This window comes from Sinocyclocheilus anshuiensis, unplaced genomic scaffold (genome assembly GCF_001515605.1).
Source record: "Sinocyclocheilus anshuiensis isolate Anshui unplaced genomic scaffold, SAMN03320099.WGS_v1.1 scaffold821, whole genome shotgun sequence".
Classification (NCBI taxonomy): domain Eukaryota; kingdom Metazoa; phylum Chordata; class Actinopteri; order Cypriniformes; family Cyprinidae; genus Sinocyclocheilus; species Sinocyclocheilus anshuiensis.
In genome coordinates this window covers 250,002-264,487 of record NW_015558606.1, presented here as the reverse complement: position 1 = coordinate 264,487, position 14,486 = coordinate 250,002, and the positions used below count along the sequence as shown (strand labels likewise).

The 14,486-nt window shown below is 37.1% G+C and overlaps 1 protein-coding gene across 1 annotated transcript in view; it reads right to left on the bottom strand.

Annotated features, from left to right (window-relative positions):
* The window catches only part of LOC107680242 (microtubule-associated serine/threonine-protein kinase 3-like), a 36,246-nt gene that overhangs the window by 8,927 nt on the left and 12,833 nt on the right, over window positions 1–14,486 (bottom strand). The window contains 13 exon segments of the mRNA XM_016476047.1: window positions 2,272–2,447; window positions 2,564–2,667; window positions 2,757–2,879; window positions 3,210–3,311; window positions 3,582–3,747; window positions 4,492–4,624; window positions 4,713–4,831; window positions 4,834–4,865; window positions 5,000–5,208; window positions 7,914–7,999; window positions 9,030–9,094; window positions 9,219–9,351; window positions 9,808–9,909. Of these exon segments, the coding sequence (XP_016331533.1) occupies window positions 2,272–2,447; window positions 2,564–2,667; window positions 2,757–2,879; window positions 3,210–3,311; window positions 3,582–3,747; window positions 4,492–4,624; window positions 4,713–4,831; window positions 4,834–4,865; window positions 5,000–5,208; window positions 7,914–7,999; window positions 9,030–9,094; window positions 9,219–9,351; window positions 9,808–9,909 (1,550 nt within the window).

The window sequence follows — 14,486 nt, the reverse complement described above, 5'->3', positions numbered from 1 at the left end:
GAGCTTATCGATACTCCGGTCTTTCATAATTTAGCCCCGGGACCGATTAAATACCGGGTTTCGGTACCCATCCCTATTCACTACATTAGTTTAGAGCATAAGCAGAGGTAGATTTTTATCCCTAAGAAAATTTTAATTATAACTGAGTTTATTTAAAGAAAGAGCAATTTGTTCAGTAAACCCATGTTTAATAAAATAAAAAAATTAGTTTTTCCCCCTGCTGTACCGAAACTATACCGAACCGTAACATCAAAACCAAGGTACGTACCGAACCGTCATGTTTGTGTACCGTTACATACATACATACGTACGTACCGTACGTAAAGTAACAATATTACTTTTGAAATGAGTAACTAGTAATGATATGTTTATCATGAACTCGACTTTTATGTTTTTGAAGCCTAAATGTCATGCGATCTGGGAAAACCCGTCGGATGTCACGCTGGGACGTTTTCAGGAAATTCGAAAAATAGGTAGAATGTCAATTTTTTGTCAAAATTTGGGTTTCATTCAAGTATTATTCTATAACATCTTGTCTATCATCTCTGAAAATATCTTGGCAAAATTCACTTGTTTAGTGCAGAAAATTTGCGATTTATTGTGGCATGCTGAAAAGACTGTCTTTCTCTAATGTTTAAGAACACGCGCTGCGGAGGTGCTTTCCCTTAACACTACAAAGACAGTTCACCTATCAAAATAAACCACATAACATGTAGAAAGAAGGTGTATCAATGCACATTTCCTGCGAGTCCTGTGTAAACTACGGCACGCAAAGTTTTTTTTAATTCAACGTTTTTGTGAGATGACGGAGCGCAAGAGAACAACGGGAGTCAGGCTATGAGCTCACAGGCTATGATCGATACTCCGGTCTTTCATAATTTAGCCCCGGGACCGATTAAATACCGGGTTTCGGTACCCATCCCTATTCACTACATTAGTTTAGAGCATAAGCAGAGGTAGATTTTTATCCCTAAGAAAATTTTAATTATAACTGAGTTTATTTAAAGAAAGAGCAATTTGTTCAAGGAAATTCGAAAAATAGGTAGAATGTCAATTTTTTGTCAAAATTTGGGTTTCATTCAAGTATTATTCTATAACATCTTGTCTATCATCTCTGAAAATATCTTGGCAAAATTCACTTGTTTAGTGCAGAAAAATAGCGATTTATTGCAGCAAGCAGAAATGACTGTGTCTTTCTCTCATGTTAAGAACACGCTGCGGAGGTGCTTTCTCTTAACACCACAAAAACAGTTAACCTATCAAAATAAACCATGTAACATATATAATAAAGGTGTATCAATGCACATTTCCCGCCAGTCCTGTGTAAACTATGGCACGCAAAGTTTTTAAAATGTATTTATTTTTTAATATCGTGAGATGGCGGAGCGCAAGAAAACAACGCAGTCTGAAGCTGCTCACTTAGACAATCTTGCTCGTCTCAGTCTGCTCAATCTTGGTGTCAGTGCCCTAAAAGATGTTATAATGGACTATTTCACACCCAGAGATGAAGGATCGGATGATGAAGTTACTAAAGAGGAGGAGTCCGATGACAGTCTGTTATATGCACAGGTGTGCTGTGCTCGCTTTTCTAAATGTAAACAACAAGGTACACTATTCGTGCGATCTAAACATACAAGGGGTGATCAAAAGTTCAGAGACTATGCCCATCATGATAAACAACGGATAACTGTCCTCTTCAGCGTAGCATTAGTCTGTTTGTGTAATGATGCAATATAACGCTCCTGACAGACAGCGATCGTTAAGTAGAAGTGAAAGTGAAACCAGTCTCACTTTAAACCCGTTTTTCTCCAAATTCCATTCCGGAAAATCATAGCTATCAGACAACTTCAGATAGCCATAACTTTTGTTACGTTCAAGCTATGGACAAAGTTTTGGAAAGGGCTTGAACCCAGCTTTCATATGGTATCAAAACCTAAAAAAGGAAAATTTCGCCATGTGTTGGGTTTTCCTAGATCGCATCACATGTATACATATATATACATATATAAATATACTTTATTTCAATTAACAATTTTTTTTTTTTTTAAATGTTTTAGTTAACAATAGCAGCACTGATCGTCACAAGAGCTAATACATTTAAAAACTGTAATTATTTGATCTTATAATTCCAATGCGATTAATGAACCTGAAGTAGAGTTCATTGTATTGTTAGTATTACATCATTCCTTGCAAGCTCATCCAGGAATATACTGCAGAAATTTTATGTAGTGTGTAGTTAGTATGCTCTTCTGTACATAGCCTTGTGCTTACCTGCCCCTGTGGGAATCCTGCTTCCTGTCGCTACATGGAAGCTGTCTGGGGGTTTCTACTGGAGAAAGCATTGAATGACCATCCCACCGGTCCTCCTTCTCCTCGCTGCAGCTCCGCTCAGAGGAGGACAGGCTCAAGTTAGAGGGAGAAGCCAGCTGCTCGGAGCTACTATACACCTGATTCACATGACAAAAACAAGTCATGACCTGCTCCTTACTGTGTTAAATGCCTCAGTCTGTCTGAGTGACAGGCATCTCTATAAGATAACATTGTGCACATTCTTCTATTTCACCTTGCTGAAGCGATGCGAGCAGGAAGAGAACTTGATCTCCTGATAAGATTCATCATCGTTTGTCTCATCGTCCTCCTCAGAGTGCTGGTAACGGTCAGAACGTGCTGGACAGCAGATGAACAGAAGGTTCAGTTGCATCTACATTACATTTATGAATCAGAAAAAGTCATAAAAGAGCAAGGGAGCCACCTACTATCAAAGTAGCTTGTGTCTTCTTCAGTTTCAAGCTGTGGAATGAACTCTGCTTTCTGCCTTAACAGTCCGCTCCAGTCCAGAAGATGGAAGAAGATGTGATGTTTGACCTCTGCTGTCCCTCCTGTAGGTCATACCACACATGATTCAATGTTGGCTACATTATGGTGACTATAACAAGTTCCTAAATAGCAGTGTTGTTGTTGTTGTTGTTAATTAAAAACTGTTATGAAACAAAACTGTTATAAGTACAAAAATTACTAAAACTGAAATTTAAAAAAAAGATTAAATATAAAATTATTATAATTTGTTATATATATATAACTAAAACCTAAACTGATAGTAAAATGAAAAATTAAAACCATAAAAAATAAAAGCAAATTCAACATATTAATAATTACTGTAATAGCATATACATAATACTAAAATAAAACTAAACAGGCAAAACACCCACCAGCTCCCAAGCGCTCTTTGGGACTTTGTCTCAGCAGTTTTGTGATGAGGTCTTGAGACTCAAGAGGTAATGCATCATCACCCCCTGGCCACTCAATTTCATCTACGGAGTGAGAGGGATGCAGACACATGCACACAACATTAATAGGATAAAGTAGAATTTTACATTGTTGGTAGAGCACTGAAAGCAGGCCATGTCAAAAGAGCCCACTCCAAAGTATATGATATTCTGATGCTTAGATACAGCTCAGGTCCCTTCTGCAATGTAGGGCAATGGGAACCTTTTCCACTCATTTTATCATCCAGTAGGCAGAAATCCTTTCAATCATGACTGAATTCTCAGGGTTAGGGGCTACAACCCCTTCATCCTTACCACTGACCACCTGGCCAAAGAGCTCTTCTGGTGTGTCTCCAAAGAAAGGCACACAGCCCACCAGGAACTCATACAGGATAATGCCCATGGCCCACCAATCCACAGGTTTCCCATAACCTTGCCTCAGGATCACCTCTGGTGCAATGTACTCTGGAGTGCCACAGACCTAGAAAACAACAGAGGAAAAGTTCACCCAAAATGGAAAATGTTGTCATGATTTACTAACCCTCATGCTCCTCCACCTCTGTATTTTCTTTCTTCGGTGAAACACAAAAGATGTCAGAATGCCAGAGCATCCCTTTACCATACAAAAAAAGTGAATGGTAATTTTTACTGGCACCATAATAGTAAAATAATTAAAAAAAAAGAACCATATTAGTTTGAACTTTTCTGAAGCCATAGGATAGCCCGTGTGGAAAAACATAACTAATTTAACTCATTATTTGTTCAATATTACATTGCTACAATATTAGTGAATAAAGATAATAATTACAGTTATTAATTAAATATTACACAAAGTCCATTTCACACACAAAGCTTTCATATGGTTTCTAAAAAATGTTGCCATTTTGTCCTTTCTGGAACATTGCTGTAATAAAATGAAAAATAAAATAATATACCTTATTTAAATCATTATTTGCTCAAAATATTCCCTTCCGCGTAACTCTTACATGTAATTTTATGTTGTTGTTTTGTCCTGTCTGGAACTTGCCAGTAAAAAAAATAGTATAAAATAGTATGCTGCTCTGACATGTTGCCTAATATTGCCTTTTTGTTTTATGGGGGAAAAAAAAGAAAAAAAAAAGTGGGGTAGAAATTATGTGAATAAATTAAGACAAAACTAGTCCTTTAATGTGAAAAATTTAAACTAGTGCAGTATTTGGTGTGCTGAATGTACAGGTAGACTGACCTGTTTATCAATGAACTCTCGTGTGTCTTTCTCCATGTGTTCTTCATACAGGTTTGTGGTCATATTCATTAAACCGATTTTAGACAAACCGAAGTCAGTCAGTTTAATGTGCCCCATTGATGTAATAAGCAAGCTGAAGACAGGAAACAAACACAATGAATGCAATATTTGCAGGATGTGGAGTCATGCGTAACTGCAGGATTACATCGAGTAGCTCTTACTTGTCAGGTTTGAGATCCCTGTGCACAATGCCATAATTATGAAGATACTCTAGTGCCAGAACCGTCTCTGCAAAGTACATTCTGGCCATGTCCACCGGCAAGGGACCCTTATTCTGGGACCCATATTCTTCAGCAAATTTGCACAGTCTCCACCTGCAAAGACAATTTCATATTAAAACATTACAGCTGCAGACTCACGGCAGTACACATGAGAAATGACGCATGTGTGTGTCATAAGATTAGATCAAGAAACATATTTGTAACAACACATCACTCCTCTGACTCACCCTCCACATACTCCATGACCATGCAAAGGTGCCGTCGTGTCTCAAAGGAGCAGAACATGCTGACCACAAAAGGGTTTTCTGCAAACGTCAAGATGTCTCGTTCCACAAACACCTGCTGGATCTGGTTCCTCAGGATCAAGTTCTGCCGGTTGATCTTCTTCATGGCAAACCGCTGCCGTGTCCCGCGATGCCTTACTAGGTACACAGCCCTGCGAGTCAACGCTCAAATCAGGATCAAAGCCGATTTATATTCTCAAGGCTGGAATCCACCAATCTCAACATTTTTAAAATCAGACATTTGTTGACTTTGTAAATGGTTAGAGAGAGAATCTGGGCATCATATACTAAATGACACACAACCAGACTTTTAAGTCATTACAAACACAACAAACAGAAACATGTGCCAGGAGACTAGGGCTGCATGATATTGGAAAAAAAACTCACATTGCGATATATATTTTTTCTGCGATATATATTGCGATATGGAAAAAAAATCAGATGATTTCAATAGCTCTATTTGAAAAAAAATATATATAATCAATGACTGGGGTGATTTTGTAGGCGAGTAAATCAGCATTGGAAATAAACAAATTACAAGCATAGATAAATAACAGAACAAAGATACAAATGAAATAAGCAGTGCTTTATATTTTTCAGGTAAGTCTACCAGTATTCAGGTACAGAAATTGAAGAATCAAATGTAAAACAACACTGCATAGTTTTCACTATAAATTAAATCTAACAAATCGGTGTTAAAGCAACAAAAGTTTTTTTTTTTTTGTGTGTTTTGTTGTTTGATTAACGTTCATGACAGAGAAAGCAACAGGAACATTAAACTGCTGTGAACCAATATACTGTTACACATCCATTTTCTTTCTCAATTGTTTCCCTTCGCCTAAGCCATAAGCAACTGTGCTTACAAGGATACTTGCAGAGCACAGTTTTTCAGGCACAAATAGACGCAGAAGTGAACAGAATTCAGTGTTCACGTGCATCTGCGTGGCTCTCACCGTGTCTACACTGGATGCAACGCGGCGCGACAAATCCCCGACAGTAAACTGATGCCTCGTTCTATTTATGACGTACTGACACAAAGTTCAAATGATATGCAATGGACGCTTTGTCGCGTCCAGTGTAGACAGATTTTGGGGCCGTTCACTAGGGCTGTTCGATTCCGAAATTTTTGGATTCCGATTCAGATTCCTGGTATCGATGGGAATCGATTCCTCACTGTTGTTTTCGGTTCTTTTTTGATTCTTGCTTTTTTAGATTGAAGGAACCTATAATTTCACCATGACTGCAGGATAAAGGTCGTAGAAAGTATCCTTCTCATAATATGAAGCTTTATTTGTAAAAAAAATAAAATAAAATAAAAATAAAAATAAATTACGATACATAAATTGTAATTTTGTCTGCTTTGCCCGTGAAATTAGTCATACCCCACAGCTCAACAGGGACATGCGTTTATCGCATGAATTGAACAAGACATGAAGTGTCTAATAAATGTGCACAGTTCAGCTGAATGATGAAGTTTACTTTGACAGTAGGCCTATGCTTTGCACAAAATTAACAAGCTGTACACTGAAACAAAATAACCATTAAAAAAAAAAAAAAAGTATTTTAGATGGAAATAAGATCAAGACCCTCGATCACGTCATGATCTATTCTGTCGTGCAGCGCTCAAAACTGTGGACAAGCCAGTTCCACCGTAAAATAACCTCGGAATCGTTTTTTTTTTTAACTGGTTCATTAAGACTATCTATCCGATTTAGGAAACTAATCAGAATTCTAATCACTTTTAGTGAGCATGAGGGAGGCGAATGGTAATAAAAATATAAAAATAATCTTTTATCTTACAACTCTCGTAATTATGGCTTTTAGCGAGCATGAGGGAGGTGAATAGTGCTTCTCAAACGGAAGGCTGCATCCTAAAATTCAGATGATCTCAGTACAGACTCGTTTTCTTTCAGTTTATTATCGTGAATTTAAATGTGTGCAGCCTTCGTAGGATGCAGCCTTCCGTTTGAGAGGCACCCATAGATAAGCTTTGTTGAACTGAAAAAGGCTCTGAATGAGGAGTCGATTCCTCTTGATGGAATCGATTCCATCCTTTGGAATCGACTCTCGATTCCCAACGCCTCGGAATCGATTCTTTTTGGAATCGATTCCCAGCCCTACCATTCACATGTCGCGCCTAAAGACGTGTGGAAAACGCCACCCTAGCCGCTTTCTCCTTCTTTCCAAAGCGCTCGGGAGCTTGCGCTTTCGTGGCGTCTGCCGTTGCTAAGCGACCGTGACCAGCGCTCTCCACGACGACGCGGAAGTTTCAACAAAGGATAAATGGATTTCCAGCACTGAAAATCGCTTGCAGTAGCTCTGCTACTAAATTTATTTAAAATGGGTATCTCTGTACAGTTGTCGCGTCCGGTCTAGACACCGTGTCTGTGTGTGAGCAAAGAAAACAATCAGTATAAATATAATGATCAGTATACTAAACATCGCACATCCTGCGATGTGACCATCGCGGATGCGCACATCGCGATATCAATGCTGAAACGATATATCGTGCAGCCCTACAGGAGACACATGACAAATGAAAACAATGTTTTTTTTAAATCAGCTCAAAATATCAACCATGTTTGATATCTTCTGACTGGATGGGATCATAGTCTGGAGCTAAAAATTGGGTGTCTTTGCTCATCATAAACTACGTCATTTTCTGACTGTACAAAATCTGCAGACTTGCTCTGACTTTCTTCAACTAGCGTCGACCTCTCCAGAATGCAACTGAGGCAAAACTCTAGACGAAAGTTATTAGTGTATTCCAGCCTTTCGTCAACTGGTGACCTAAATTCAAGTGATTATAAAACAGTCTATTCCTTTTTAAAGTAAAAAGCAATAAAAGTGAGCTCACCCATAAGCCCCATTGCTGATGAGCTTTATAGTCTCAAAATCTCTTTCCAGAGGTTTTCTTCGAGGCGTTGTGGTTCCAGGACGATTCTAAGGCATAAAATATGAACTCTTAAGAACAGAACAATACAACATCTATTTGACTGAAATTCATAAGTCACAAGCTAAAAAGGCCGTGGTCTAGATCATTAACTGTTTTTTTTCTCCACAAATAACAGTTAAGCCAACCTTAACATATATATACACACACACATGTACACTTACCATTCAAAGGTTTTGGGTCAGCAAGAATTTTTTTTTCAATGCATTCAATGCAATTCATTTTTTTTTTTTTTTTAATGCATCCTTGCTGAATAAAGGTAAAGACGTTTATAATGTTACTTTTTTCAATTCATTTAATGCAATTCATTTTTTTTTTTTTTTTTAATGCATCCTTGCTGAATAAAGGTAAAGACGTTTATAATGTTACAAATGATGTCTGTTGAATACAATTTCCACCAAAATATTAAGCGGCACAATTGTTTCAATATAAGAAACGTTTCTTGAGCAGCAGATCAGCATATTAGAAGGGTTTATGAAGCATCATGTGACACTGATGCTGAAAATTCAGCTTTGCATCACAAGAATAAATTATATTTTAAAATACAGTAAAATAGAAAAGTTATTTTAAATTGTAAAAATATTGCTGTTTTTACTGTATTTTTGATCAAATAGATGCAGCCTTGATGAGCATTAGAGACTTTTCTTTCTTGTGACCCAACTTGTGAACGGTAGCTTATATCAGACTTTACAACTGCTTTTAACGTGACCCATCCAATCTCAATTTAAAGTGTGAGAGTGTCAGAATCTAAAGTTGTTTTGATGGCAAAGTAAGTAAAAATGAGAGAAAATTAAAAGTTAATTTTAAATAAAAATGTTTTAAAGTTTACTACATATGTATGGGTTGAATTTGCACCAATATTAAAGTAATGCACATTAGTTATTTACATTTTACAGTTTGCACCTTGGCTCGGAAAGAAATTTGGAGCTTGAACCTCTTGGAAAGAGAAGTGTGAGACCTCCAGCGGTGTGGAGAAACAACCCTTTTAAGATTTTGTCAAGCCTTGATTTATTTTCTTACCTCTGCAGTGTCATCCAGTTCTCTGCTTGGGCTGCCTGAGTTGTTGTGCTCAAGCTGCACTATGTCTGAACCCAAAGACAAGAGGAAAATCAATCACTTGTTTGCCTAAGGCTAACATTTAATTACCCTTTACAACATAGATAAAAATTTATAATTTAAGGGTGGGTGCTAGATAAATCATAATTATACCCTCCAGGGGGTCTCGAGTGAGACCCAGTTGGCTGATGATGTATCGGGGGATGTCAGTCTTGATGCCCTGGCCAACTTTTGCATGGTCTTCTGCAACTTCAAGACGCTGATAAAACTCCTCAGGGTCAAACTCCTGATGGTTAATAGAAACATGGCATGTCAGCATTATAGAAATGGCATTAGACTGAGTCCCTGTCTTCACACAGTAATTAATTACAAAAGGTAGATTAAATAGGTCACAGGTGGTTTTCAAAATGCTATGGAACTCTGCTGGGCAATAAATTAAATTTAAACCCTCACCATTCTGCTGAGATTTTATGTGGGGGATTTTTATTTAAAAAAAAGAAAAGAAAGAAAGGTAAATTGCAAAATACTAAATATTTATTCATATTATATAGTAATATTTATTAATAGAAAGTGAGAATATTTATTTATTTATTTATTCAGTCATTCATTTTGCAATTAACTTCTTCAAATTTGAATTTGTCTTATCAGTATCCAGTAAGCAGACATTATTAAAGCTGTATCCCACTGAAGTTAAATGTGATAAATATAATTTCTTCTTAATACAGAATCGCAATGTTTTTACCAGACATTCCAGTAGTCTTGCTGGTCTGGAAATAATGATGAGAATCTTCTTCACGAGTTTAGCAATAACAGTCACTTCCTCACTCTCAGAGCGCTCATATGCCTGTGGTAAAAAAAAAAAAAAAACCCTCAGGGCCAATGCAAATAAACTTTACGAGCACAAAACAAAACAGCCTACATTTTTGCATAAAGTTTGGTAGATATTACCATGAGTCAGATCTCAAATGGTAAAAGTTGCAGCAATAAGTGACCCAAGACCATAAAAACCTCTCAAGCTCCTAATGACATTTAAGACAAACAAGTAATTTAAAGCAATAGTTGACCCAAAAATTACACCTTTTTTATTTAATTCACCCTCATGTCATTCCAAACCTGTATGACAGCATTTTAAACTATGAAGAATTTTCATGAGGCTCTTTTCCATTGAACAGTTCATCTTTACAACATCATTCATTAAAATGATTTAAAAAAAAAAAACACCAATACCTGCCATAAGCAAGCACCTTGGAAAGGTAAATGGAATTTGCTGCACCACGACCCGTTTCCGCTTTCTTAATTTAATCAGCCTCTTCCTTCATTTCGCTATTCATGACTTCAGAAGCATGAAGCAAAAGCTCCTCAGGGAGACAAAAGCAGTCTCTCACTTGCCCTAATTAACCATCCTTCCCTCCAGTGTCGACATGCCTGCCTGGGCACACAAACACTTCAGACTAGTGTGCATTACTGCTGCTCTCTCTTCAGCCTCTTTCCAGAAAAACTTCACATGACAACAGCAGCTTGGTATGAGGAATGAAAGCTGCCAGTTTATTTTAAAAACGAAAACACGGTAACATGTGCCTGTATAGATACAACATGTTTTCGTTAAGCGAAGATACCGCAGTGCTTCAGTACAGCAGTTTGCTGAATGTCATTTTCAGTGGGAATATGACAAGAACAGTGCTTACTAAAAGAATAACTCAAGACTTCAGGGGTCTTATGCCTGGAGCTATGAGCCTCTCAGACAGTAATCATTCAGTAATAATGCTTTTATAAAGAAGACGGGCTGTGGCAATATTAGTGATTCAGCTGAGAGTTGGAAAGAGAGCATTAAACCACCCATCATGAACTACAGCACGGTCATGTTGTTGCAAACTAGTGATGTCAAATGTACCATGTCGAAACTAGCATAGAAAGGAAGCTGCTCATGCTCCATGAAGAGAGCTTGTACCCAGTAGTGATGCGACTGCACATGTAAGTGGTCAAATGCACTTCCTGGTCAAAAGGCAAGTCTTGGCAAGATATTCATGTAAGCACAGTCAGTTTGGACTAAGTGCACTGTAAACAGGCAGGGCAACCTGAATATTTTATTTATGTTAAAATCAAAGATCTGTGCATTAAGCCTCACAGTTGAAATGCAGCCTAAGGCTGGCCACACACTTGAAGATTTTAAGCCTGATTTTGGGTCCGATTTGCACACCCAAGTGAACGGGGAGGTGTGGCCCAATTCAAGGCTTGTCGCAAATGACTTGTTGCCCAAAAAATCTTCAAGTGTGTGGTGTAATTACAATTTTACTGCTCATAAATCAAAAATATCAAACATGATTTATATTTTTGACTCTTGAGGGGTGCCTCTGACGTAATACCTGCAAATAGCCAATGAGAGCGAGCAAGATTCACCAACCGGATGTTGCATGCTTCTATAGCTTATATAACTTGGCAGCCACAATCATGCTACGAGAGAGGAGTATTGAGAAAGAAGATCACTCATATTCTTTTTTTACTCCTTTGTTTTTCTTCCCATAAAACAAAACTCATGCCAGGAGAACCAGCTGACAATGTCAATCATCCTCCATTTGTTTTTCACATTTGATTTCGCAAGTCTCCATGAGATTTTGTCTCACTGTGAAAATGATATTAGAATCGGCAGGTGTGTGCTCTCGCGGTCTGGCCGAATGGTGTAGTGTGTGTGTGTTCGGAGGATTATAATATTAAACAACGGTTGAAACTTTCCTTAGGTCTGTGGTCTCTACCAGTTTTAAAATCGGTTAAGATTTGAAAATCATGTAGTGTGTCCCAAGCCTAACACACAAGCCATGCTGTTATGTATTATTATGTAGCTAATATTGATCAAATAATAACATTGACCAAAGAAGACAAAACTTTTCATTGCTTTTGGCTGGATACCTTCAGAAGCTGTAATAAACTCTCTACAATCATTCTTTCGCACAATTAACCCAAGTCAAACTCCAACAGCATCAAATTTGTATGATTTTAAATGTATCAATTTTAAAGACCATCAATATTTTTGACTTGTTCTTAAATCGTTTATTTTTAATTACATTGAGACACAGACTACCGTTCAAATGTCTGGGGTCAGTATGAAGTTTTTGAAAAAAGTCTCTTATGCTCACCAACGTTCCATTTAATTGATCAAAAATACAGAAAAAAAAAAAAACAGTAATATTGTGAAATATTATCACAATTTAAAGAAATGCATTTCATTTTAAATATATTTTAATTTATTCATGTGATGGCAAAGCTGAATTTACAGTTTCACATAGGGATGCACCAAAATGAAAATTCTTGGCCGAAGCTGAAACCGAACAAAATGAAACACTGGGCCGAAGGCCGAATACGTTTTTTCGAGGTTTTTTTTTACCCCATGTATTTTGTCAATTTATTTCACCATTGCATAGATTAAATAGCCAAAATGTGCTTTTTACTGGTTTGTCTTGCTTTTCACAAAAAAAAATCAATTACAAAACAACAATTTAAAAATTACATTTTTTAACATTCTAGCAGACATTATACCAACAAAGCACAATTTAACTTAAAATTAATAAGTTAGTAAAATAATACTTTTTTGGCCATCAGACCCCCTACTAGAATCAGGCATGTATTTTTTACTGTACAAATAAAAGCAGCCTTGCTGAGCAGAAGAGACTTTTTTTTTAAAACATTAGAAAATATTACAGATCCCAATTTGAACACTGTGTGAGAATGTTAAACTAAATGTATTAACTGAGCTGCTGTAATTATTATTATCATTATTATTGTCTTACAGAACAACAGTAAAATTACAATACTAACATTTATGAATTTTGATGTAGTTCTTGCTTTTTCTCAACTTTAATTTTGGTGGAAACGTGCAGGAAGACCTGCTTCTTTTCTCAGTAGATTTATAAATGAGTCTCATTATGAATACGTCGCACGTACTGCATTGTCACATGCCTTGTAAAAATTCATAAAAATGTGACTGAGCAACTGACGAGTAACACTGTTTCAGCGCAGATTTTCCTTGCGCTTTGGACTTTGAATCCTGGTTTTAACAAGCAGATCCACCGAGAGTTTGTGCAGTGCTGTCAGAATACATGCAATTACTGCGTGTATTAAAAAACAATGTTCTGCAGTTTATTTACTAATTGTTTAAGGCCATTTCGCGATTTCAATCATCATACAGTAACCAGCAACAATCGCCCCTTCCTCTTCTCATCGAAGACATGCGATGCAGTCCTAAACAGTCTCTCGCTGTCGGTGCTTGTAATGATTTTTGCGTCTTTCTCCGACAGTTTAAATTCTTCCACACTGCTGACATATTTGTTGCATTATAAAGAGTGCGCGCCTCTCACTCTGCGCTGGTTGCTATTTGATCGCGTCATATCATTGTTCGGTACAATTTATTCGGTCTTTTCACTTATTCAGCCAAAAGAGCCTTTTTTGCTATTTTCAGCCGAATAATTTCAGTTGCCGAACATTCGGTGCATCCCTAGTTTCACATGATCCTTCAGAAATCATTCTAATATGCTGATTTGGTGCTCAAGAAACGTTTCTTATAAATGTTGAAAACAGTTGCTTTATATTTTTTGTAAAAACTTACGTTTTTAGGATTCTTGAATAGAAAGTTCAAATGAACTGCAATTATTTGAAATAGAACTTTTTAGTAACATTATAGGAGTCTTTACTGTCACTTTTGACCAATTTAATGTGCCCTTGCTGAACAGAAGTATTAATTTCTTACCAAAAGCAAAGATTTGAACAGCGGGGTACTGCATTGTTTTAATATATTTTCATTAATACTTAGCCTAAATTGTTCAATAATTTTTAAACTAAACTAGTACTGAGTAAGGAAATTCTGGTCTTTTGTGACATGAATTCTTTTGCAAACTCTGGATCCAAGTAAACCAATAGTGCTGTGTTCAAAATATCGATACGACGATGTATCGTCACAGAGATTTGACAATACGAGTATCAATACAGCTGGCCCTGTGTCGATATTGTGGCACGTGTGCAGCAGTGGACCGCGCTTAATTTGTTTAAAATTTTACAACGTTTAAAATTGAGTAGAAAAGTGCGAGGTTTCTAAAAAAGAATGAATAGAGCATATATAGGCTACAACAAGGTTTAATCTGGCCGCAGAGGAACACAACTGGGTTGCCTGATATAAAGAGACGTAATCCCCGAAACAGAGCTTCCCACTTGCGCAATACGGAAATATCTGCTAAATGTGCTACTTATCTTTGTCAACCTGGCAACCATGTGCACACGCGCTCTCTCCACTGTGGATAAACCTGTTTTTATACAGTCTATGGGATAAACGTGCTTGCTTTCTGAAAACACCGGTTAGCTTGCAGTTTAGCGATCTCCACTTCAATATTCTATTCTCAGAAAAGTGTAATTCATCAACTGTTCATTTACGACACA